Source organism: Podarcis pityusensis, assembly GCF_964106645.2.
Source record: "Podarcis pityusensis genome assembly, chromosome: 4".
Lineage (NCBI taxonomy): Eukaryota > Metazoa > Chordata > Lepidosauria > Squamata > Lacertidae > Podarcis > Podarcis pityusensis.
The window spans coordinates 21,003,962-21,029,870 of NC_138027.1; the positions used below are offsets into that span (position 1 = coordinate 21,003,962).

General features: G+C 42.9%; 1 protein-coding gene and 1 pseudogene across 7 annotated transcripts in view; one reads left to right on the top strand and one right to left on the bottom strand.

The window, feature by feature from the left end:
* Window positions 1-1,766: 1,766 nt before the first annotated feature.
* LOC308475119 (disintegrin and metalloproteinase domain-containing protein 20 pseudogene) lies at window positions 1,767-4,629 on the bottom strand (annotated as a pseudogene). Its single transcript has one exon. The product of its transcript is annotated as a disintegrin and metalloproteinase domain-containing protein 20 pseudogene (transcript).
* A 9,412-nt stretch (window positions 4,630-14,041) lies between these two features.
* GRIA4 (glutamate ionotropic receptor AMPA type subunit 4) overlaps window positions 14,042-25,909 on the top strand; it is a 214,051-nt gene continuing 202,183 nt past the window's right edge. For 3 of the 6 annotated variants that reach the window (XR_013985100.1, XM_081001903.1, XM_081001904.1), the window contains exons 1-2: window positions 14,042-14,616; window positions 15,892-16,050. Coding sequence is in view for 5 of the 6 variants with exons in the window: in XM_081001903.1 (XP_080858029.1) it covers window positions 14,529-14,616; window positions 15,892-16,050 (247 nt within the window). In the remaining variant the exon portion in view is untranslated. The remainder of the gene's footprint in view (window positions 14,617-15,891; window positions 16,051-25,909) is intronic. The other 3 variants (XM_081001901.1, XM_081001902.1, XM_081001905.1) reach the window with 2 other exon arrangements.

A 25,909-nucleotide genomic window follows, 5' to 3' on the forward strand; every position in this document is an offset into this window, starting at 1 on the left:
CCTTGGAATTTGTCTAACAGGTGAAAAATCAGTGGTAGCTCTAATTAAAACCATGAGTGACTTCATCCTGACAAACCGTTTCACAGGCAGTTGAAACGAGCACTGATACGACTGAAAACTCCATGGCAACTTCAAGTGAATTTATTTTTGTTTGGCTGGGGGGGGGGTGTATTTGGCACAAGCGTAGTTTTGCACACGGACTATCAGGGGATAGTTCAAAGTATTGTTTGATGCAAGGTCATTTTTTTTAAAAAAGTAAATGGAGAATTTAGCGATTTAACTTCCCTGATACAGGATAGCAGTGTTAGGTATCTTCACAGCTAATTATACCTACCATTTCTACATGCCCCTGGAGGGAATTAATTACAGTGATATTCAGAAGTGAAGTTTACCTGCTTTGAATATGAAAAGATCTCAATTCAGTTCACACAAGTTCTGCGTAGTAGGTACACACACTGCACTGAATATTCTACTAACAATTCTCTAAAGGAATAATTAATTCAGCTTATGCTGACCTGGAGCATTATCTTTCCTGTATTCTTCCCCAAAAACACAGAATTCTCCATAGAATGCTACACAGAGACTACATTATTAAGGACTGGCATTTAAGCTCCTAAGCTTTCAAGTTAACGTATTAAGAAGGGCTTGCTTCTCAGAGTAAGAAAATCTAGAACTTGCAAAAGGAATACAATAACCTTTCGTGTTAACCTTGATAAGCGTTCTGTCTACCTGCACAAAACGTTCATCCCTGGAATGGAAAAATAAATCTTAAGATATTCACTGTGTTCTAGGGAAGCAGGGGGTTTTTATGATTCAAGACTGAACATGCTGGGACACACGCAACACAATTTGGTAACTGGAATAAATGATGCAAATTACAAATGTTTCCATTAATGCATTTAATCTCCATTTTCATTATTTCGAACCTGTAATAGCAAAACTGCCTTACAATGAGTCAGACCTTTCATCCATCCAAACCAATATCGTGCAATATGGCAAAGGATCTCGAGGGACACAGGTCGCTTTCAGACTGTCAGTATTTTGCAAGTGGGATTGTGCAATTAAACTGGACTAAAAAGCACTTGGGTGCTTTGACATTCAAATTTGTTTTTTAAATGGATTTTCTTTAGTGATTAGAGGAGTGATGGGGAAATGCAGAACCTCGGCACAAACAAATCAAGATGAATGCTCAATAAGCAGGTCATCCGGAGGATCCCACAGGATCTCTGGCATCTCAGTGGCTCTCCTAGCCATTCTGCTACCTGAGAACCTTTTGACTGGAGTCACAAAATACATTCATCCTGGACCTTCTGCATAAAAAACTAAGGGATCTGGCACTGAACTATGGTTCTTCCTGTCCTTAACTAGGTAAGGGAAGTTAAAACTCTCAGTGACACATTTCAGAAATGGGATCTAGCATTATCAGAGAGCACCTTACCTGCTAGTTTTATCCAAAAGTGCTTTGGCTTCTCTAAAAAGAAGATCTTCTAACCATCTAGCATTCCTTTTTAAAGACAGGTTTCTGCCCACTTACCACCTTCCAATGGCTAAAAGGACATGATTCTGTATTAAAGCACAGAGAGATGCTCTAAATATATGAAAATATTTTCCCCTTGTGGATAAATTAAAGATTATCCCGTGTGGCAAATTTTATAAACAAGGTGCTAAACAAACATAAAACTTTAATGAAAAGATTGCACCCTCAAATATGTTACATAACATTCACCATTATTTCCATTATAGCTTTTTGAAATATTATGTGTTGGTGGTTTTGTAATATTTTTAATAAACTGTCTCATTTCAACATTAACATTTGTGTCAACATAATTATCAGTACAATTTTTGAAATGGCTTTCTAGACAGATGTGAATTCACTTCACAAACATACCAATATTGCATTTCAATGGCATTAGAGGATTAGGTTATGATTCTTTCTGTGTACACCCAAGGTTACTTTGGGAGAGAATCCGAGATATCCAAAATACCAGCATGGCTTCCATGCATTTCTTTAGCATGGTATCCTCCTGTATGATACCATTCCATTCCACTGGACAGATTTCTCCCACTCAACATAGGATAGGACTTCTGTCCTGAACAACAAAGAGACTCTCAACATAAAGTGAAAGTATAGGCAAATATTTTCATATGTGAATATTTCCCTTTGAGATGAACTGAACCAATGCTTACAGAGTCAAAAATATGTTATATAATAGTGCTCATTATACCCATCATACCCTTTTGAAACTTTCTGCATTGTTCGCTTCTGTGATCTAGAGTGGTTTTCATTCCTCTGTTGATTCTGAGGGAGAGATTCTTAAACTCATTCTTCTAACCTTGTTACGTAGCACAAACCTGTAATACACACCCATGCCAACAGCAGCAGTCACCGTGGAAAGGACCAACACGCTTCCTACAATGCTACCTACACTGACACCATTCCAGTTTTTTGAAATTGGCCCACTGTCAATGCTGCCCCCATATCCTTCCTTTAGACAGTCAGGAGGGGCCCAACCATAAGAACAATGGCAGTGTTTGTGGTTGTTGCATATTCCCCTATTATGGCACTTTGTGGCATTACAATCATACTGCAAGAGGGACACGTTCTTGCATTCCCTACTAATACACATCATGCCAGTACCACAAGGTGTACCGTCTTCTACTGCTCCAATATCAGCTACCTCCATTCCACTGTGGTAGTCTGTAGCCCAGCAGTTACTTTTGCCAATGGTGGTTTGAATGATGGTTTGGTGTTCCACCAAGGTATATCCTCCATGGATATTACTACACTGCATTCGGCCACATAGAATATTTTCAGCATTGCATTTCTTAAAAATCCCATGTTCAAGGCCACAATTGCCAAAGCGATCACCTCGAGCATTCAGTCCTCTGAAACAATCCTCTGAAGCTCGTACGGTTTTCTTGCCAAATATCTTTTCACACTGCCCATTCGGAGTACTACAACGACCATGATAGCAATAGACTCCATCACTGCAAGGGGCACCATCTTGTACATAAACATCTTCCGGACACTGGTCCGAAGTCCCAGTGCAAAACTCAGGCAGGTCACAGATGCTAATACTCTTTCTGCAAATGGATCCAGCAGGACGGTACTTGCACCTGGCACAGCACAGTCCAGAAGAACAATTGGCAAATGGACGCAACATGCAGTCTGGCTTGCAACATTGATCCGATTGACACTGCGCAGCTGAACCACAATCACATTGCTCTCCTTTTTCTACTACTTTGTTCCCACAGTATTTCAGTTTATACATTTGATCAGGGTTTGGTGGAATCAACAAGCAAGGTGAGTCCTTTAGATTGAAATATTTTTGGTAACTGCAGTTGCTAAACTTATCAGTCCGTGAGTACAAAGCAGACATAATGCAGGCACGTCGATCACATTTACAGTCTGATTCATCATGGCTCATACCAAGATTATGTCCAAATTCATGGGCAAAAAGTACAGAAAAATCAAACAAATTGAAATTTCTCGATACTTCAACACCAGTAGCCCTGTTATTACAAATTTGTGCTACATATGCCCGTCCAATATTCCTTCCATATGACCTGTATACAATTAAGTGAGCAGCATCATTCTTCAGATGGTTAAGTAGAATGTCATGTCTCCATACAGTAAAAGCTTTAAGTGTCCTTCCTAAAGTTTTACCAATATCTATGAGGTTCTTTTCTGACCATATCTCCAGTCCTGCTATAGAAACTTCAACCAAAAATGGCTCAAAAAATGAATTTACCGTGTGGATGGTCTCGAGAAGTTTCATAGCTATATCAGTTTCATTTTTATTAAACTTAACATATCGTTCATGCTCCACCACAAATGCCACTTCTGCATGTCTCTTGTGTGGCCACCAGAGTTCTGCTGGAGGACTTCTGACAGCCACATGCTTTCTGTCTTGGATCATGGCCTCTTGACGCCTTTGCTCTTCCTCCGTCAACCCACACCTCATGTGCATGGCACCCTCCTCTATTTCCAGCCGATACACCACATGCTGAAAGGTAGCAGATGGCTGGACAGGTTCAATTTGATATGTCTCATTGTTAAGTTGTAACAGGCCCCTGAGTCCCTCTGAGCAAGTGCTGAGAGTGACTGATGAGAGAGGCTTGTCTTGTATGAAACCACTGTAGAAACAATTATCCCTGATGTAATGATAGTCAACCTGGAGGTCCCCTTCCTTATTGTACGTGAAGATGGGGAAGTCTTTAGGAACAATGCCCTTCTTCTGCTTGAGATGCACCACCTGGCCCTTCCCCTCAACCTGCAGCAGGTAGCTGACATCCTGGGTTTCCTGTTGTCCATACCTGAAGCCCAGTTTCCTTGGGATGGTCACCTCATAAGAGGCATACCTAAAGCCTTGAGGTGGTATCTGGCCACCAGTCTCATTCAGGAGATTCCTCAAGAACATAATGAGCAGCCATGCCAGGCTGCCACTCATTTTCCCAGAAAGAGGAAAGAATCTCTTGAAGCACCACCTCTGGCATCTCATCCCTGAGAGGGAAGCCCCAAACAGTTGTTACCAGGTTAGTAGATAGATGGGAAGGAGGCTACATGTGAATTAGAAGAGGAGGAAGATATGTTGCCTAGCAACTGCCAGTGTGCTCCGTCTGTGGAATGGGGGTGGAGCTTGGAGGGTCAAAGATGGAACAGAATGGTAGAGGAAGAGCAAGCAAGAGAAGGTTCCTAAGAAGTTTCTGCCTGAGTGGGTTGCAGGAAGAAGAGCAAAAAAAGGAGTCTTATAGCACCCCATGGACTGACAAGTTTTATTTCGGCATTGGTCAGTGGACATGAGGCCACTTCATACAGTGGATGGGTTATGATCCTCGGTTGTCATGTATGGAATATGAAAAGTATTTTCTGTGACAATTCAATCAGCATTTAAATGTATGCAAAATATAGAAACTGGCTTAAAGATAAAGAACCATGTGAAAGGGGAGCAAGAAGATGTTGAAATTGTCCATCAACAACTAGCAATGTATGAGCAGGCACACACAGGTCACAGTCTTTCCCACTATGACAAACTGCCTTTCTATATAAATTATGGCCATTATTTCTACATTTACCTGTAAATGAACAAATGCCAATTTTATGCCAATCTTTGCCACCTTGCATTTCCCTTTTTGGTGATGCATTTTCTCATTTTTAGTGAAGTAATTGTGACCATCCCACACCTAATACTGGTGATGAGGTGGTCTGCATATATTCAAGTGGAAGGGCAGGGCCTGAACATCATGGGGCCCAATCAGGATAAAGTGGTACCAATTCTAACTTTTAGCTTTGCCTGCTACCTTCATCATCTGGAAGGAACATTAGACTTCCTGTGGCCGTTTCCCTATCTTATATGATTCAGGAGAATGAACCGAAAGAAAACATTGTGCTTTACGGAACGTCAAATGATAGATCAAGGCTATAATCACCAGAACAAGCCTTTGTGATGTGCGGCAGTTAATGGTGGTTGGCCAACAATGTAGCAAACACAAAAAACAAGAAAAATATCATGAAAGATATAAAAGACTAAACCTGAAAGAGAAGCCTGGGTAATGTGCTGTATTTAAAATTCATAAGGAATCAGGAAAGAGAAAGGAATAATTTTAGGATTAAGGTGGAACAGATGGGATGGAATTTTGATAGTGGTGGAAGGCCTGTAGTTATTTTAGATGGACTGAAAATAATGTCAGATAAATCATGCGGTAGTCCTGGTTAGTGAGATAATGGAATGTTTTAATAGACTTCTCATAGTGCCTCTAAGGACTATTAGGGTCAGGACAAAGTTATTCCCCCTTATTTCCTGGTTTTCCTTACTTTAGCAACCTTTCCCCTTCATTAGGGACTGTCTCAACTGAAAAATGACATCCTGATCCAGTAACTACTCTCCACACAAGAAGGGGATTAAGAACCTGCAAGCACAGAATTCCTGTGCCATACATGGAACATGCATGTACCAGGTACATCTAATGTATGCACTGATCTGCCTTTTTCAAATTGGACAAAGCACTCTATGGAATCAGTGCAATTTTGAATTTCAACCCAGTCATTTTGAGGTTTCTTATTAAGTTCCCCTGAGCCTATATGCCCACATTAGCAGGCAAGGTGCAAACAGTGCAAAGATCATCAAAAAAAATATTACATTGTTTTGTACCATAAACAAGGTAGCACATCAAATCCCATGCTTGGCAAGGGAGCAGAGCGATCCATGGCTATCTTGTTAGGTAGCTTGCTCAAACTTTTTCCATGACCCCCCCATCCCGACCTGACCTGCTTAAGCATGCCATTTTACTTCAGATTACTTTCTGGTTTAAAATATAATTGGGCCTCAAAGATGACAGAATGCAGAGCCCTGCTTACTTATTTAAACTACAAGCTATACTGTTATTATTATTTTTTCCTTAAAAGAAGAGTTTGGATTTGATATCCCGCTTTATCACTACCCGAAGGAGTCTCAAAGCGGCTAACATTCTCCTTTCCCTTCCTCCCCCACAACAAACACTCTGTGAGGTGAGTGGGGCTGAGAGGCTTCAAAGAAGTGTGACTAGCCCAAGGTCACCCAGCAGCTGCATGTGGAGGAGCAGAGACACAAACCCGGTTCCCCAGATTACGAGACTACCACTCTTAACCACTACACCACACTGGCTCTCCAAGCTATACTGTTATATGTATATGTTATACGAGGGGATATCATTCCAGTACGGGGTTTGGGATCACAACCGTTGAAGGACTAGGGAGGTCTGGCTGTGGGGGTAGATGTTATAGGTGAAGGGTTTTGAGATGCAGAGATGCTCGAACCCCTTCCAATCTACACCTCATCCCGAGGGACGAGGGTAGGGTGAGCAGGGATTACTCACCTCCGTCACTGGTGTTGTGCAATGCCAGGTCTATAGGCAATAAAACCACCACCATGCGAGACTTTTTTTATCTTACAGGGGGTTGACCTGGCTTGTGTGACGGAGACCTGGGTGTGTGAAGGTGAAGTAGTCACCTTGCATGAGATGGCACTCCCGGGTTTCTCCGTCCTCCACCAGTCGCGGACTGAGGGTCAGGGGGGAGGGCTAGTGTTGTTAATCTGGGAGGATTGCTCTTTCAGGGCTCTGCCAGCACCATCGATCTCTGGCATTGAATGTGTTGGCCTGGTGTGGGGCACCAAGGAGAACTTGGCTGTCTGGCTGGTGTACCGACCACCTAGCACACCGGCAGCCACCCTGTCAGGCCTGCTGGAGGTGGTGGCAGGCTGGGCCTTGGAGTTCCCTAACCTATCGGTTCTGGGGGACCAACGTCCATGCCGATGCCATCCCTTCCTCTCGGGCTCTGGACCTGGTGTCTTCCGTGGTGACATTAGGGCTCTCCCAGTTTGTTTTGGGTCCCATACAGCAAGCAGGCCACACTCTGGAGCTTATCTTTGGGGCGGGTATAGATGTGGTCATGTCCCCCTTGTGGAATTGCCATAGTCTGATCACTATGCTCTGAAAGCCAGGATTGACTTCCCGCCCCCCCCCCCTCGCTTGGGTGGTGAACCTATTTGGGCTCACCCATGGAGGCTGATGGATCCTGATGGATTTTGTCAGGCCTTGTGGGACCCTGCTCCCCCTGGCAGCTCACTAGATGAACTTGTCAAGAACTGGAATAACCAGCTCTTAACGGCCATCAATGAGATCGCATCTAAGCGCCCTCTGCGACCCCACCGAAACCGGGCCCCCTGGTTTACCAAGGAGCTCTGGAAAATGAAACAGGACTTCAGACAGCTAGAGCGAGTATGGCGGCATGCTCGCGACGGAGCCTCAAGAACATCTTATAGGATGCTTATGAAAGCCTAGGACAGGGGTCAGCAAACTTTTTCAGCAGGGTGCCAGTCCACTGTCCCTCAGATCTTGGGGGGGGGGCTGGACTATATCTTTTTGGGGGGAAATGAATGAATTTATATGCCCCACAAATAACCCAGAGATGCATTTTAAATAAAAGGGTACATTCTACTCATGTAAAAACACACTGATTCCCGGACCGTCTGTGGGCCGGATTTAGAAGGCAACCTGGGCCTCAGTTTGCCTACCCATGGAGATGGCAGTGAAAGTTGCTAAGAAGTTTTACATGTAGGATCACACTACAAAATGCGACCTAATCATGACCACAATAAAATAGAGACATCCTGGAAGTTTTGTTGTCTTCTGTTCATCCAATAGAGTTGATTCAATAGAGGTTTCAGTTCACTAGCTCTTTGTCCTGAAGGACCAACATGGATCCTAAACCTCTGGTGTTATTTGGAGACTGGTTAAGGAACTCAAACTTCCTTTATTCTTGAAAAATACAAGGCTACGATAATTTGACAGCCACACAAAGTGTGAATCCCACTTAAAACAGCAGGGGATACTCACAAATATTTGAGTGCAGTATTGTGCCCTTTTGCAAATTGTCCTCGGTAACTTGCCTTAATTGAAAGATTCATATATGTTTGTTTGTTTTAGGGAGTCTTCATGCTGAAACTATTTTTGCAAGGCTCATCAGTTTCCATGTGAGCTCCAGTTGACAAAAGGTTGATACATGGATTATTTCATGAAATATACTGATGGGTGTTGTCAGACCTATTAAATGTGGTAACTTTTCTGCTGTCGCTCCATTCCACTGAAGTTTCCAGCTTGTCGGGAGACAAGATGCCACCACTGCCTCATTCATGGTGCTACACACCCTTCATGATGATGCTGGACAAGTGGCAGCACAGCTGTGTGTGATGCTGACATCTGTGTGGGGTGTTGTGGGCTCAGTGGGTGGGGGAAGTATATTCCACTCTGGAGAGGATAAGGAAAGCACAGGAGGATGTTATCAGTGGCTTCCTAGCAGTCATGCAATTCCTTTCTCTTAAGGACACATAAAAAATGGATCCTGGGCATAATTACAAAGCATTTCTAAAGGAAGTCTGCTTTATCTATTCATCTGTGTATAGCACCATCAGTGAGTATGGTGGTTTAGGGAGGTCTCTGCCTCCAAGGAAGAGTGGGAGGAAATTCAACCAACCAACCAACCAACCAGTCAATAAAAACAGACACCACACAGGACAACCAGATCATGGAACTATTGTAGCAACCACATCATGCATTTGATGAACATTTATGCCACAGTAAATGTTAGGCCATCCATGGCCATCTGTCATGGATGCTTTAGCTGCATTGCAGGGAGTTGGACTAGATTCTATGATTCAAAGTGCTGCAAGGGTACTGCAGTTGAATGTGGGGCTATTGTAGCGGCATGACTCGTGGGTGCTTTCTCCTGGAATGCAGTGACATGGTTTGAGCATAGTATTCTTTGGTAGGGTAAACCAAATCTTTTCAGTCTTCACTCAAAAAACCATATTTGTGGCCTTCAGTCCACACACCAGTGTTGAGATGGTGATATAAGAAAAACATTATGAAAATGAATTTATTTATTTATTGTTGGACTCTTCCATCTCCCAGCGCCATTTGTATTTTACGGAGTGCAGTTCAAGAGCAATTTTAAAGGAAAACTGTGTCCAGTTGGCAGGAGATGATAGATAGATAGATGATTGATAGATAGATGATAGATAGAGACATAGAGAGATAGATAGATATAGATATTGCAGAATAGGGGTAGTGAGGCATCTAAGCATGTACACCAAGTATAATGTAGTGTTCGTAATGTTCGTTTTAAGGACATTAACTCTGACCCATAGACTTAATCAGAGAACTGTCCATCTTTCTAAGACCCAACAGATTTTCCCCCTATTTACTTCCTAGTTTTAATTTGACCGTGTTTTCTACTTGATTAGAGACTAACCAGAGTCCTAAATATTTGATGACTTTTTACTGCAATCCAAACTCCCACAGTAATAATATGTGCGGGGGGGGGGGGGGGCAGCCAGGGGAAATGTCTTGGACCACTGGACTTGGACTATTTTGTCTTACATTCTGATAGATTGCTGGATTCTTGGATTAAAACCAGCATTTTGGAGACTGAGTTTTCTGTTTTGTGCTGCAATAACAGTGTTTAACGCAATAGGGCTTTAATGTGGAGCGTCATATTTTGAGATGTGTTGCTTGCACCTTTGTGCCTGGTTTTCCTTGTGATGCCTCATGACCCAGACTAAGAGCTTTGAAATAATAAAAAGGAGAAGGAGATGGAACGGGGGACATAATTCATTATATAGCATTTCCCAGTAAGCTTTAACCTTATTAAAAGACCACCACATATGATGAAAAGAACCTTCTTTCTCTTTACATTTCCAGCACTTATTTGATATAGATTTATACATTTTTTGCCAATTTACTCAATGTTAGATACCTGTCGATCTATCATTTTCATATAAATTTCTCTTAGACCATAACATGCTGTAAATTTTATATCCATATTCCACAATCGTTCCCATTGGGTGGGGAAGCCGCCTTGGTCAGAGGAAGCCCAAGAGGCGGTACCCGCATGGACACACTGCCTCTGTTGCAGAAGGGGTGCTGGTTTCTGGCAAGATCTCGCCTTAGGCGGCGAAACGGAAGGCGCCACCCCTGGTTGGCACCACCATCCTATGCATTCTGGCACCAGCGGCAAACTCAATAGATTTGCTCAGGGCTTCTCTGCTCATTTACGGCTATGTAATTGGATAGGCTTACGTATCAGACATCTTGTCTGTAACATTGGTGTATATAAGAATTGTGATTGGACTTAGCGTTTTATTGCTCTCATTATCTTATGATAAAGTTTTATTACATTGCATGATGTTGTACTTTTATGCATGCACCCTGCCAAGTGCCGCAGAATTTTTAATGACGACGGGTGGGCTTAGCAAAATAAATAATTGTTTTAAATAAATAAATAAAACAGTGATGCAAATGTGTGAGGGGCGATTGCTCTTGGAAATCCTCTTATTTATTAGATTTATAGACCGCCCTTCATCACAAGATCTCAGGGCGGTTCACAAGATAAAAATACAAAAGTACAAATAAATAGTTAAAACAAAAACAGCAAAAAAAAGGAACCCCCTACCACAAACACATTTTAAAAGCTGTAGAATATTAATAAGCCAAAAATCCTGGTTGAAAAGAAATGTTTTTTGCCTCACACCTAAAGATATATAATGAAGGCACCATGTGGTAGGGGCGCCGACATTGAGAGGGTGCTGTCACAACACCACCCAGCTCCTGGGTTCCTGAGCTGCCAGACAGAAGCTGGGATGAGCAAAGCAAAGATCTCGCTTGTCCCAGCTGCCGCCCAGCTCCTGGGCTGCTGGGCAGAGGCTGGAACTGGGGCATGTGGAATGCACCCGGCAGTGGGGTGTAGCAGCCCCCTCAGTTTTGGGTGGGTACTTCCTTCTGTCCAAAAAATATTGGGGGAACTGAAGCCCACTTAGCCCCTATACCCAGTGCACCTGCTCCATGGTCTCCATACCTGCTAAAAAGAGGCAGGAAAAGACAACCCAAATGTTTGCGGGCCTGCAGCAACGCCCACTTCAACGATAGGGTCACAATATTTGCAGCTTTTTAGTTTAGTTTTAGTTTGGGGAAAGGGGACGCGGGTGGCGCTGTGGGTTAAACCACAGAGCTTAGGACTTGCTGATCAGAAGGTCGGCTGTTTGAATCTCCACGACGGGGTGAGTTCCCATTGCTCGGTCCCTGCTCCTGCCAACCAGCAGTTCGAAAGCACATCAAAGTGCAAGTAGATAAAGTAAGGAAAGTAAACAGCATTTCCGTGCGCTGCTCTGGTTCGCCAGAAGCGGCTTAGTCATGCTGGCCACATGACCCGGAAGCTGTACACCGGCTCCCTCGGCCAATAAAGCAAGATGAGCCCCGCAACCCCAGAGTCGGCCACAACTGGACCTAACAGTCGGGGTCCCTTTACTTTACTTTTAGTTTGGGGGAAAAGGCGTGTAAGTGGGGGAATGATAGAGGTGCGTGAAATTACACATCATGCGGAAAAGTGGATGGAGTGGTGAGGAATTTCTCTTTCTCTCATTAATTCTAGAATCAGGGCTCATTCAATGTCAAAAGATACAGGACAGGGAAAAGGAACTATTTCTTCATATGGTGCATAAACTGTAGAATCATCACAAGACCTAATGTTGGCCACCGACTTGGATGGTTTTAAAAAATGGAATAGGCAAAATGATGGAAGATAAGCCCATTAATGCCTATGAGAGACATGCCTCTGAGTACCTGTTTCTGGAGATCCCAAGCGGGAGAATGATGTTGTGCTCATTTCCTACTCGTGGGATTTCCTTAGATGTATGGCTGGCCTCTGTGAGAACAGAAAGCTGGACCAGAAGAGCTTTTGATCCAGTAGGGCTTTCCTTGTGGCAAGGAAGAGGTTTTGTGATAGTGCTTGACAAATGAATTCCTAGCCTAGGCAAAATCTGAACCAGGGACTTTCTTGCTCATAGTTCATACCATGCTCCCCTATACCAGATCATCCCTCTAGCCTAGCTTACTATTTTAGTCCTGTCCAGTCATTCAGCAACAGGTACTGAACATTCATGGTGCTGGTGGTGAAAGCTGGTTCATTTGCACTCTTGAACAGAGAATCTAAACAGCCCTGTGCAGACAATCAAATTAACCATGCATGCTTGTCAGGGGCAGAACGTTTCCTGCACACACGTATTCATATGTGTACAGCATCCACAGATACTGAACGACAGATCAGGGCTTTGATGTTTGAATCATAGACTTTTTAGAGTTGGAAGGAGCTGTCCAACTCACAGCTCAAAGCAGGAATCTGCAGAACTCCTGGCATATGGCTCCTGAAATAGAGCTAGGAATCAAGAGGCCCATCGCCTCCAGAGGTAGCCTGTTCCACTGTTAAGCAGCTTGCAGTATTAGGAAGTTTCTCCTAATGTTTAGCCAAAATCTGCTTCCCTGCAAATTCCACCCATTAAATTGGTCTACCCTCTGGAGCAACAGAGAACAAGTCTGCTCTGTCTTCAGATATCTGAGGAATACTCACATCATATCACCACTTATTGGCTTTTTGGTTTATTGTCTCTTATCTTTGGAAGGGCAGGTGTCTGATGGGTTTAGCTTCCACACTGTTGAGTTCTTCTCTTCAAATTATTGTAAGACACCTTGCATAGGCATTTTCCAGAAAGGCGGTCCAAAAATATTTTAAAATGATAAAATAAATCAATCTTCTCTTTTCCATATTAAATGCACTCTGCTCTTTCAGCTGCTCTCCATGGCATCATTTTTGTTGACTTCATCTGAACATCATCCCACCACCATCAGCAACAATGGAAGTTGTGGTCCAACAACATTTGGAGACCCAGGCTTGGGAGGAGACTGCTCTAGCTTGTCAATGCCTTTCTTAAAATGTGGCAGTTGGACCTGGATCCTGAAGGGATGGTTTGCGTGTGTGCATGGGCCACACCCCTACTCAAGCCACTTGTTCTTCAGCTGAGTCCATTCACAACGATGCACTTAGGTGATTATAGACTCTGGATTTAATGGTTTTATCCAAGGCTGTTTTTCAGCTGGAGTTCATGGAGCTTATCTCTGGCACCTCTCAAATGGGTGCCATTGTCATTCTAAGAGTACAAAGGAGGCATTCATGGCGAGCTCTGGCACCTCTTTTTCAAACAAAAATAAAAATATGGCACTGGTTTTATCCTTCTCTGAGGGAGTTCTGCCTCCAAAGTGTTGCCCTGAGTGTACCACTATCCCTTCAAATAAATAACGGATTAGTAAAGGAAGCGCGAAGAGGGAGGAGACCCAAGGGGCCTGTCCACACGTGTGTACCGAGGGGGAAACCATCCATCTGCCTTTTGCCCGTGTGGACTAGAGAACGCCTTCCCCGCACTGAGAGAGGGCGCGTGCACACGAGCGCGCCATGAGGGGCCGTCACTCCCTCATGAATTTGCGACAGAGCCGTCTCCCTTCCGAACCCATCATCTGTGTGGCGCGCGTTAAGTAACCCTTGGCGCCAAAGGCGCTGAAAAGCGCGCGCTCCGCCGCCGCCATCCCCGTTGTGTGCGCGAGTGTGTGTGTGTTTGTGTATCTGCTGAGGGGCGCCAGGGCGGGAAGGAAGGAGGGAGGGAGGGTAGCGGCGGTCGGAGCAGGAAGGCGGGAGGAATAGCGCATGTCTTCATTTCTGAGCGCAGCCACTAGACTCCTCTCTCCCCAGCACCACCAAACTCTCCACCATCTTTTGCATGTGAAACATTTGCAGCCGGACAGAAACCTCTGCCAGGGCTATGGAGACTGCGGGAAAAATCCGCCTCAGCAGGATGGCTTGCTGAGGGGAAGAAGGAAGGCGGGAGGGAAGAGAGAGAGAGCTTTATCCAGAGACGAAAGGGACGAAAGAAGAAGGGGGGAGAAAAAGAGAAGGGAGGGGGAGGGGGAAAAAACCACCCACCCTCTTCTCTTTTCTTCCCTACCCCATTTTTAATTTTTTCCCCTCCCTCCCCCCCTTTTCTCAATTTTGTGTCCTGTCCCCCCTTCCCTCCCCCACCACCAGCGTGTCCTCAATGCCTCTCTGAACAACATCTAGGGAGAGAGCGTGAGGAGGAGACCCGGGGAGGCAAAAGAGAAAGAAGAAGATGAGGATTATTTGCAGACAGCTTGTCTTGTTGTTTTCTGGCTTTTGGGGACTCGCAATGGGCGCTTTTCCTAGCAGCGTGCAAATAGGTAAGCGCTGCATTGGGCTGGGAGGAAGAGGAGGGTGGCGGGGGAGGGGGAGGACGGGACGGGGTGGAGGGGGCGAAGAGGGGACAGAAAGAGTGGGGAGGGGAGGGGAGGGGGAGAAAGGAAGAGGGTGGGAGGTCAAATGCGGGCCGCAGGAATTGGGGGGCGAGGGGATGGAGAGCCCTTCCATATACCCTCTTTCCTGCCCTCGTGTTTGCGTGATGGGGAGCAGGGCGGCGTAGAAGGGGGGAGATGGTGATGCTTATGCCTCGGGGAAGGGAGAGTCATGCATGTGTGAATGCGTGCGTATTGTGTATAGTGTGTTGGCAAACTTGGGAAGATGCTCTCTGAGCCAAACCCCCCCCCCCGGCAAGGCTCACCCTTGAGCTGCCTGCATCCCCAATTCAGGATGCTCTGTGGAACCTCGTCTAGCACAGCCTGCACGTTGCAGTAACCTATTTGCCACGGCGCGGGAGGAAGGATAGCTGTTCTTGCTCCAGAGCCTTTCCGGGCACTACTTGGAAACTTAGAGCATTTCCACCCCCCACCCCCCGCTAATGCCGATATTCCCAACCCCCTGGCCTCCCCCTCCCTAGCACCAGCTTGGGTCTGTGCCTCTTCTTTGCCTGGTCCAGGTTGCCTTCCCTTTCTGCTTCCCCCCATCTTTGGATGGGACGCAGCTCTTGAATCCCTTCCAGTTGCAGCTCCATCACTGCATCATTTCTCATGCACTCCAAAAGGTGTTGCTAATAAGGCTGCCGGCCCATAGGCTGCAGAGGGACAAAGTTCGTGGTGCTCCACTTCCCTATAGATTATTCTCCCTGGTGTCCCAAGGTAAATGTATATCTGCAAAGGCACATAGAAAGGGAACGTGCCCGTAAACCCCCCAACAGATGTCTCGATAGAAGATCCACTCTTTAATCTGCCTGCCACTGAATACCAGGGAGGGCCAATTTAGCAATGTGTTCAACGTTAACAGAGATGGATGCTAAATGGTTTCAAAGGTCGCTCTCATCACAAGAGATATGGCTATTTAAGGCATGGAAAAGCAGGACCAGTGCAGCTCGGGAGCCCCACTATTGGAAAAACAGGAGCTGGGATCCTGAAAGTCTCGTAAACCTCATATCTCCGTGTGCATAAACATGTATTTTTTACAAGGAGGACCTAAGGATGCTGTTTAATAATAATGTAGAGCTGTTTTCACTATAGCTGCTGCCTGACACAGAAACAATTAACTGTGACACTTTTTATTGTTTGGTATCATTTATTTATTGGTAGGTGGCCTCTTCATCCGAAACACAGATCAGGAATATACTGCTTTTCGATTAGCAATTTTTCTTCACAACACCAGCCCCAACGCATCTGAAGCACCTTTTAATTTGGTTCCTCATGTAGACAACATTGAAACAGCAAACAGCTTCGCTGTAACAAATGCCTGTAAGTAAAAAAAAAAGTCATTTATGTAAAGTTGCCGTCAGATGACAGTGAAATTAAGAAGAGAAAGCATAATTACTTTCCTCTTCAGTTTCAAAGTCCCCGTTGCCTGAATGCATTGAAACCCTAGTTAGTTTCTATCCTTGGTGAAATCCCTTAGGCTTCCTTGTACTGACTAACTGGATATGGCATTTACTTTAGCATTATTACTGTAGTTTCTTGCTTTCTGGTTTCTATGGTGATGCATTTTGTAGTTGTAAGTGTGTGTGTGTGTGTGTGTGTGTGTGTGTGTGTCTTGATCAATTTAGCAGCCTCCACAATCTCTCCTCTCTGCCAACAGGATATGGCATGCCTTGTCTGTGTTTGGAAATAACCCCTAATATTTGTGATCACAAGTGCTTTCTAATGGCTAGAGCAGAAAGGCGGCTGTGAAAGCAGTGGTGTGCAGGGTAATATATTGGAGTAGCTTGACACTGCAGTTGATCTGGTGATGTCACTTGAGGCTGCCCTGCTCCTATATTCTGGGTTGTAAATGTCGCTTATCATCTCGTAATGCATACATCCTGTGGATATGTCTCCGTGCATCCATACATTGGTGCCAAGTCAAGTTAGTATCTGATCTACTTGATTGCACACACCACCCCAGCTGGAACTGTGCCCCTGTGTATACGCGCTAGTGCATTCGCCACATATTCTTTAAAAGGATGGTTTCCCCCCAGATATGATAGATTGTTGTTGTTGTTGTTTTTAAAGGATATATCTGAAGACCCCCATTTTCAGCATCCCAGCCTGCTGAAACACTGAGCAGGACATATGTGAAACTGAGAGCAGGAAGGCACGCAAATCATGCCTCTTGTTTCCATCAATTCAGCTTCAGTGGATTTGGTAGCTCTGCAAAATCAGAGCTATCTGTGTCACAGTGAAAAACCTCTTTCTTTTAAATTCAGTTATGAATCTTGAAAAATGTACGTGCATCATTTCAACTTCCAGTTCTCCCACATGCCTTCTCCCCCTCCCTTTATGGCATCGTTGGTTTGTTTGCTTTGTCCTTAAACAAGCAGTTCCAAACACTATTTCTTTCAGAGGTAGAAATGTATTGCAGAGGATTTTCTTAGTGCATACCCTTAGAGTATATACTTACAAAAAAAACAACAACTGAACTTTTTCGCATTAATATCTAATATGATATTTTACATCTAAACATCAGGATACATCTCATAAGCTTGTTCCAAAAGACAACCTGCGGGGCAGCCGTCAAGTGGAATTGGAGCGATTCCTTTAAGTTTTTCATGACCTTGGCACCTTGTTTAACAAGGAAAGCTTCAAAATCCACATAGTATGCTCTCCTCTTCCCAAGATGTCTTATGCAGAATGATTTATGCTACATAAGTGGGAATTCTTATGCTATATATTGATAGTACTGGAGGAAAGATTCCTGCCAAAGTAAGTGTTGCAGTCTCCTCGAGGTTTTTGCAGGCACTGGGCATGGGTTTCCCAACTCGAGTTAACACTGCATGTTTACAGCTTTGGGGTACTTATATTCAAAGGGTTTGAGAACCTGAGGTTGCATCCTGCCCTCCGACATTGTTTTAGAGATTATGCTATACGGTACTGTCAAGCATCTTTGCTTAGGATATCAAGTATTTTGCATAAGCACACAGCTAATCAAGAGATTTTGGGGGCAATTCTGATATATATGGAATCACACACACACACGTATGGAAGAATGATTTTGGAAGCAGCAATTATGGTTCTCTGGATTCAACGATTAACTAGTTTTAATTTTCTGTGATGCAGGCAAAGCTCTTAAGTGATGCTATCTTTTCTCCTGGGTTCTTCTCCCCCCCCCCCCCCGCCATCTTTTAAAACAGTGTTGCAGTTCTAAACAATTTTAGTAATCGATTGGTGACAAATTATCTCTCACACTGTGGAATCTTAAGGGAAATTATGTGCATAATTTAAAGTACTCTGACAGACAATGCTCAAGCCATACTTCCAGTTGTGTCTGTATCCACGCTGGGCATGGTGCACTTGGAGTCGAGTCTCATTTGTTTTGATGGATAATTTCAGCATGTACTCTGCCCAGTCACATGGATGAAACTTCATTTAGCTGGATGGACCCTTTAAGGGCAGCTGCTTTTCTTTCTTTTGTATGTGTGGCTTGAAGTTGTTGGGTTTTGTATTTTTGGAAAGGGGCAGTCAGAATTATTTCAGTGTTTGGAGAAAAACTGCTAATGAAACATGGGCGAACTGACTGACAAATGAATGAACATATCACATGTCCCTTAAGCTACACATGAGCAGAATCCTGAAAAAAAAAATCAATTGTCTGATAGCTGGAGGACATTGGTTTCCATGTGATTGCATTTGCTGGGTTGACAGAAGCTTCCAAAGCACAGATGTGTGAGATGTTCTAACCTAATTAAAGATCTTTATGGGGAGGGGAGAATGCAGTAACTAATACTGTGGCAAGCCTGACCAATCTGATTATTTTGGAGTGGCTTTTGTGGGGGAAATGATGGCAAAATTCAGAGCAATTCAGTTTAGAACACAAGTGTGTGTGTGTGTATCCCAAAATGATACGGTACAAATGCCTCTCAGCTACTGGACAGAAATGAATATTCATGTGAGGTCAAGCATAAAGATCTAAGACGTGATCAGTTTGCTTTTCCCCCGTTTTTCATTTCACTGCAGAGGTTACTTTTTGAAGCTGCAGTGCCTGGACCATTTTGTGGGTTAGGGACAACGAACAAGGAGCCTGAAGGAGCTGTGTCTTAAAGATGAACTAGCATAATCAGGAATGATACAGTAGATGCATGTGGAATCAACTGGATTTTCTCTCTCTCTCTCTTTGGTAGACTGCCATGATGAGCTGGCTGCTTTTCTGGCACCTTGATATTTGAATACAAACACTTACAGACTTAAATCTATTCTCTTACGTTTTGCTTTGTACAAAGCCGAAGATATGTCCTATTTGTTCTGGCTTTGTACAGGCCCCAAACCTTAAGAAACACAGGTTATTTTAGCATATAGATTCTGTTGTGGTTCAATAAAACTGACATGATTTATGTTAGTTTAGTTCTCATTTCCTCCTGTTTATGTGCTGAGCCTCCCCCCCCCCCCCATATATTGCTTTCGTAGTGCATATTTTCTTGCAGGTGAGAGAAAAGTGTGTTAAATGAAATTGGGCTACAGTTTATTGCTAAATATGGATTGTGCATAACTTTAATTGCTACAGTGTTATAAAACTTAAATCCGTATCATTAGAGCAGGGTTCCATAGTGATTGGCATAATATATGCAGAAATATATATTTGCAACTGCACTTTTTAAGCTCCAAATGACATTTGGTTTTTAATGGCCTGTATAGGAGAATATTTGTTCCACTTCATGTTGGAAATAGTTTTTTTATTTTAAAAATGTAATGAACTTTACAATGCATCAACAGACTTCTACATACATATTTTTTATAAGTAATCATCTGAAGACTTCCTATTCTAGAAAATTAATTAATGTGGACAAGTGTGACAAAAAAGCATGTTGACCTCCAGATGTAACCATTTCTTTTGCAACAGTCCCAGATATTCTGTTACAAAACTGCTGGTGAGAAGCAATCCTGCAGTTCCCCCGCAGAGGACAATGCAAAATTAGAAAGGATAAATCTAGAATTGTGCTGTCAACATTTTTTCTCCTTAAAATACTTTCCTTGCAGCCTGACAGTCCTAGTCCTTCCCTGGTTCATATTGGTCCATGTACATGAATTAGGCAGATGTTGATTGTTTGTGAAATCAGTCGCTGTCCTTCATAATCAATGAGTTAAATTTCCGGCTTCATTGTCCCAGAACAAATAAATAGTTTGTCACCCAGTGCATAACCCAGTTGAACCAAACCAGATGGAACCAGTTTATTGCTGTTGCCCCATTCAGATGTAATGTTGGCGATCACCAAACCATGATTTGATGATCAAGAACATGCTGGAGACTTCCCTTCTCACACCTCTTCTCTAGTGCAGCCTGGTGTCTCACTTGAAAACAATGGGAATGACTTACTTAGGTCAATTGATTTAAATGGATCTACTTTGAGTACACTTAGCCCTAAAAACATTGAGAGGATCAACAGCTATCCATCATTAGTTAGCACCTGGGCAGCAGAATGTGGATGCGTGCAGATCACCTGACCATAGTTCTCTTCACTATAGTTAAGTGCATTGCATTTTTATTTATATTATAGTAATTATTTATAATATTCCATTCATACATATAAATCAACAAATACAAATTTGATGCAGATCTATGTCTTCTTTTTTGGTGATGTGTTTCCGCTTTTTGGATTAGGTGTAAGAGATCACCCTACTCCTCTTGCTTGGGCATCCCTCCCTTTTCAGTTTGGGAGATAATTGTGACTGGCATTTAATCTGCACTAAAGTTATCACCAGTGATAGCACCCGTCCACAGTTTGCAAAACTGCTTCTGGCCATAGTTTCAAACTTTGTTTTCGTGCTATCACTAGTGCAAGTGTTGGTGAAAATGTAATATTAACCATGGTAATCTCCAAAACTGAAAAAAAATCGCATTCTCTATAGCCAAATCAAGATTCTCTGACTGAGTAGGACTGCATCTGAACTGTTGATTTCTGATCCTACACCTGCTGCACCAGCAATTACATGTGTTGTAGGAAATTGACACAGCTCAGTATTGTATCATATAGTGTGGTGTTTCTTGGCTTTTCTTGGTGTTGTTGGCTGATATGCTGGTACAAGTGTTAGAGATCACTCTGTGCACCAGAGTGTTGTTTAGGTAAAAGAGACTTTCCAACCTGGTGCCCTCCAGATGTTTTTGACTATTTCACCCATCATTCCTGACCATTGGCTATGCTGGCTGGAGTTGATGGTCCTAAACATTAGGAGGGCTGGAGAAGGCTGAGATAACATGAATGTGATAAAGGTAATGTATGAATGTGACTGAAGAAACTTTTAGAAACATTAACGTAGAAGTACACTTCTCAGGAAGAAAGGACACTAAACAAAGTGTGGGAGGTGTGTATTCATTGCATTATAGTGTGTGAACCAACACCATTATTATTATTATTATTATTATTATTATTATTATTATTATGTAGTAGTATACCGCCCTATACCTGCAGGTCTCATAGCGCTTATCAATTTGTTTCAGCTTAACTATCTTCTGGAGGAATGGCTCATCTCGATGATGCTATTCTGTTTTAAAACAGGCAATGAACAAGCAAGCTTGCAAACTGTGTCAGGTGCTTTTTTAAAAAAAAATTAATTTATATTAATCTACTGGATTAATTTATATTAATCTACTGGATGTACTGGAGTTTGCAGTACTCAAGTCTTCTTATTCTGGAGCTACCACAGTTAAAATAATTGAAAATTCTGAGGCTGCATATGATCCTCAGATGCTTACAGGTGGTACTATGTCCTTCCCAATTATTGAACATTCAGCATCGTTTCCGTGATGGAAATATTTGCCCCTTTTATAGAGTAGTGTGTGTGTGTTGGTGTGCATGTGCACATTGAAATGGATGAGTGTGTGGAGGACTTCTCAAAAACCAGAACTTATAGCTGTAGAGGTTGTATGTCGGGGCATGTGAAGCTTAAATCATTTTCTGTGTTTTTCATCTCTGTAGTTCAAATAGTAAAACTGCATTGGTTAGAAAAATATATCAAATTTGAACAGATGGAGACAAGGTTTACAATTCATTCATCTGTTCGTAACGCTGTCTCATTTTTCATCATCTTCCAACAGAGGTCTTCAGAAAACCGTCTGGTGCCTCTTTTCAGTATACAGTGTCTTTTGTTGTGGAGATTTTCCTTAATTTATTTTTTCTTATGCCTTACATCCCTATAGATTTCACCTAAAGCTAGGGATGGGGTATCTGTAGCCTTCTAGTTGTTGCTGAATTACATGTTCCATCTTCCCTAACCATTGGACAATTCTAGGTGGGGCTGATGGGAGTTGAGGTCCTGTCAATATCTGGAGGGAGACAGGTTCCCCCACCCCTGATCTATGGGATCCAGAAATGGTTTACTATTGGAGACTGAACTATTAAATAAGATTCCTTCCATCCCATCATTTTCCCTTGATGTTCTTAGCTTCATGGGTGATAGCCAACACCTGCATGCAAATAGTGTTTGAGTTTGCATTGTTCCACTAGCAGTTTCTGTTTCTTGTTCTTTCTTGGGGCAGCAAATTTGTATGGAGCTATATAATAAATTACTGTGATGTTAAATTACAAGATGAGGTTGAACTCTAGAGAGGTGAGATTATTGTTGCTGACATCCTCCTGGGTGTAAATAACCTTTTAAAAAAACACCACATACTCTTTCTAAAGCCAAATAAAGGAGCAGTAGCAAATGTAGGGAAATGGGTGATCAGATCATCAGAGATTAATATATATATTTAATGCTTCTTTCTTTATTCAAACTTGTTTGTTTCCTTGATTGCTTCCCACTTGTGTTGCACTGCCTAGTCATTGGTAAGATAATGTTTTGCTTGCACCCTGCTGATTAGAGGAGATAGCCAAATTAATGGAGTGTGTTATGCTACATCCCTGGTTTGATGTAAACTAATTCTGTTTTGGTTTAGGGAAGGAAAGTAGTAACTGGATTTTGGATTAAAGTATATGTAGTCAGATTTTAACATGCCTACAACATTCTCTGGGTGAGACTTCTAGTATTTGTGTGAAAGGACATTATATTGACTTTATGTACTACACCAGTTAAATCTTGTCTGTTGCCATCATTTTACAGCCTCTGTGGGCATATCTATACTGCAGACTTAAAATGGCTCAACAGGTATTCCTCCTTCTAAATAAATCCTGGGGACAATAATTCTGTGATGGGCAGTTAGTGATCTGTGGCGTGGATTTCCTAGCTCCTCCATCAAATTATACTTCACAGGACTTTAACAGGGGGAAATTCTCACATTTAGACTGGTATAAAAATAAAATAGCGTAGTGTAAATATCATAGGTACATTCATAGTGCACTGGAGTTTACTGAACAGCTGCTGAAGTGCAGAGATAACCACTATGTGACAATTGCTTTGCCATCAGCAGATGGAGCTGTTCATTTCTTACTCTCTGGTATGTAAGGCATGTCAAAAGTAAAGCAACCCTGTTGGGAGAGCTTCTGACTTGTCCATGCTTATTCTGTGGTTGAAGCTGGCTTACAATATAATGCCAATATAATCCTGGACTGCCTGGCACTGGCTGCCGATTAGTTTTCTGGGCCCAATTCAAAGTGCTGATTTTGAACTATAAAGCCTTAAATGACTCATGACTGCAATACCTTCAGGAGTGCCTCTCCTCAGATGAACCAACCCAGACCCTGAAATCACCATCTGAGGACCTTCTTTGTGTGCCTCCTCCACTAGAGGCTTGGAGTGTGGCGACATGAGAATGAGTCTTTTCCGTGGTGGTTCCCCATGTGTGAAACGCTCTCCTCAGGGAGGCTTACCTGGTGCCTTTGTTGTGTATCTTTAGCCACCAGACAAAAACATTCCTCTTCTTCCAGGCCTTTAGCAAATTAAACAATCTATATGGCCTTTTCAACTCGGTGTGTGGTATTGTTTTTGTTGATTACTATGTTATGTATTTTTGTGTTTTTGTATTGTAAACTGCCTTGTGGTCCTTGAACGAAGGGCAGTGTAGAAACTAAATAAATGAATGAATAAAGTAAGTTTGCAAAAAGAAAAAGAAGTATTACGAAGTATTTTGCAGTTAAAATATCCAGACACCTGCACAGGCCTCAGTTAAAGTGTTTCCAGCCATCTTTTCCTTCTGACTCAGTACAGCCCTTTCATTCCAGAGGTCCTTGTGCCAGAGTAACTCTCAGCATATTGTGCCTAATTGCCTCACTGAGAGAAGTGTTCATGGGGGCTCTACAATAATATTTTCACCCTGGGCGCATCGTGCTTAGAGTTCTTTTGGCTAATTTGTGCCATCTCAGGAACGTTAGTCTCCTGTGGCATATTTTTGCCTACAAAGATTAAGTACAATGGAAAGCTAAATAATAACAGCCACCACCACCAAAAATAACAATCTATATAAATATAAATAAATATAAATATAAATAGCACTAGCAACGGCTATTTAAGTGGAAACTTTGGATGAATTAAACAACCTACTGACACTGGAATAGTTTCATTTATTTTAATATGGCTAGATCTGGGTCAATAAGCTATGGATTGCAACATTTCCCTTTTAATAGTTGGCAGGGTTGCCAACTGCTGGGTGTTGGTCACAAAAAAGAGATGCTTTTGAAGCAATCAGTTATGGAAGTAGAGAGTTTGAAATATGCTGTTTTTCTAAAAATTCTTAGGTTCCCCCAACTCACTAAGGAGTCAGGATTTGCAGTGGTTTATGGCATAGGGGGAGTGACAGCAGACTTCAAGTTTTGGCACACATCACCCAGCCAAAGGAGTGTGTTATGCTACATTCCTAGTTTGATGTAAGCTAAATTCTGTTTCAGTGCTGGGAAGGTTTGATTCTGGTTAGCTAACAGTAGTTTGAATAAACCCCATTCATATATCACAAGGGGAAAATACTTCAATCTCTTTGAATTGGAGCAGGAGTGGAATGTTGAGCCCAAGGCTAATGCATGCTTATTTCAGTAACACAAGACCATGGTTTAGAGTAATGGCTAAACTGGGCCAAAGTGAAATACTTTGATATTTGATAAAGGCAAGCCAGTGTTTTACTGTATGAATCCTATTTGTGAACCAGCCCCTTTATCGTCTCTGTGTGATTCCCTTCATGCACAATATTGCCATGAAGCAATCTCAGTGTAACTGCATTGTGAATCCAAGTGCCAAAGACTCCCCTTTCCTGTACTAGTCTCCTGCAGACTGTGGAGATGTTTGCCAAGGGTTTGGATGATGATTTGGAAGCAGCAGGTGTCAGGAGAGGTACCAGAGAGTTAGAGAAAAGGTCTGCAGTGCTTAATAGATCTCAGGGAGCAGAGACATTCTGAAAGAAGCCTGAGCTAAACTGAGCCCTTAAAGTACCAGAAGACAACTGATTTATTCTCCAAGTCCTACCTCTCAACTGCGAGCTGGAAGTTTCTTAAAGGTACAGGGCTTCACCTTAAATTGTTGCACCATGATGCCTCCCAGTAGCTGCTTTAAACCTTCCACTGATGGAGAGAATCAGGTGCTATGGATTGCTGGTGTACTCTGCTGTGTTGGAGAGATCTGACTTGCTGGGTTCCAAAATAGAGGTGGATGCTGAGTCTTCTTTCTCAGGGTGATGCCTCCCTCTGAGTTAAGAATTACAAAACTGGCTCTGGTGCCCCAAATAATTTTGATGAAAACTTTTCGGACCTCTGTTTCTATTTTTCTAAAAGTAATCACTGCAGGGTTATTAATATGCTAGAAACATGGCTGGGGATTATTGATGTGGTAGAAAGTGAAGCTTTAGCCACAACAGTAGCAGAATCTGTCAGTGCCCACTGTCAATAATAATAATAATAATAATAATAATAATAATAATAATAATTTATTATTTATACCCCGCCCATCTGGCTGAGTTTCCCCAGCCACTCTGGGCGGCTTCCAATCAAGTGTTAAAAACAATACAGCATTAAATATTAAAAACTTCCCTAAACAGGGCTTCAGATGTCTTTTAAAAAGAAGATAGCTGCTTATTTCCTTCACATCTGAAAGGAGGGCATTCCACAGGGCAGGCGCCACTACCAAGAAGGCCCTCTGCCTGGTTCCCTGTAACCTCACTTCTCGCAATGAGGGAACCGCCAGAAGGCCCTCGGTGCTGGATCTCAGTGTCTGGGCTGAATGATGGGGGTGGAGACGCTCCTTCAGGTATACAGGACCAAGGCCGTTTAGG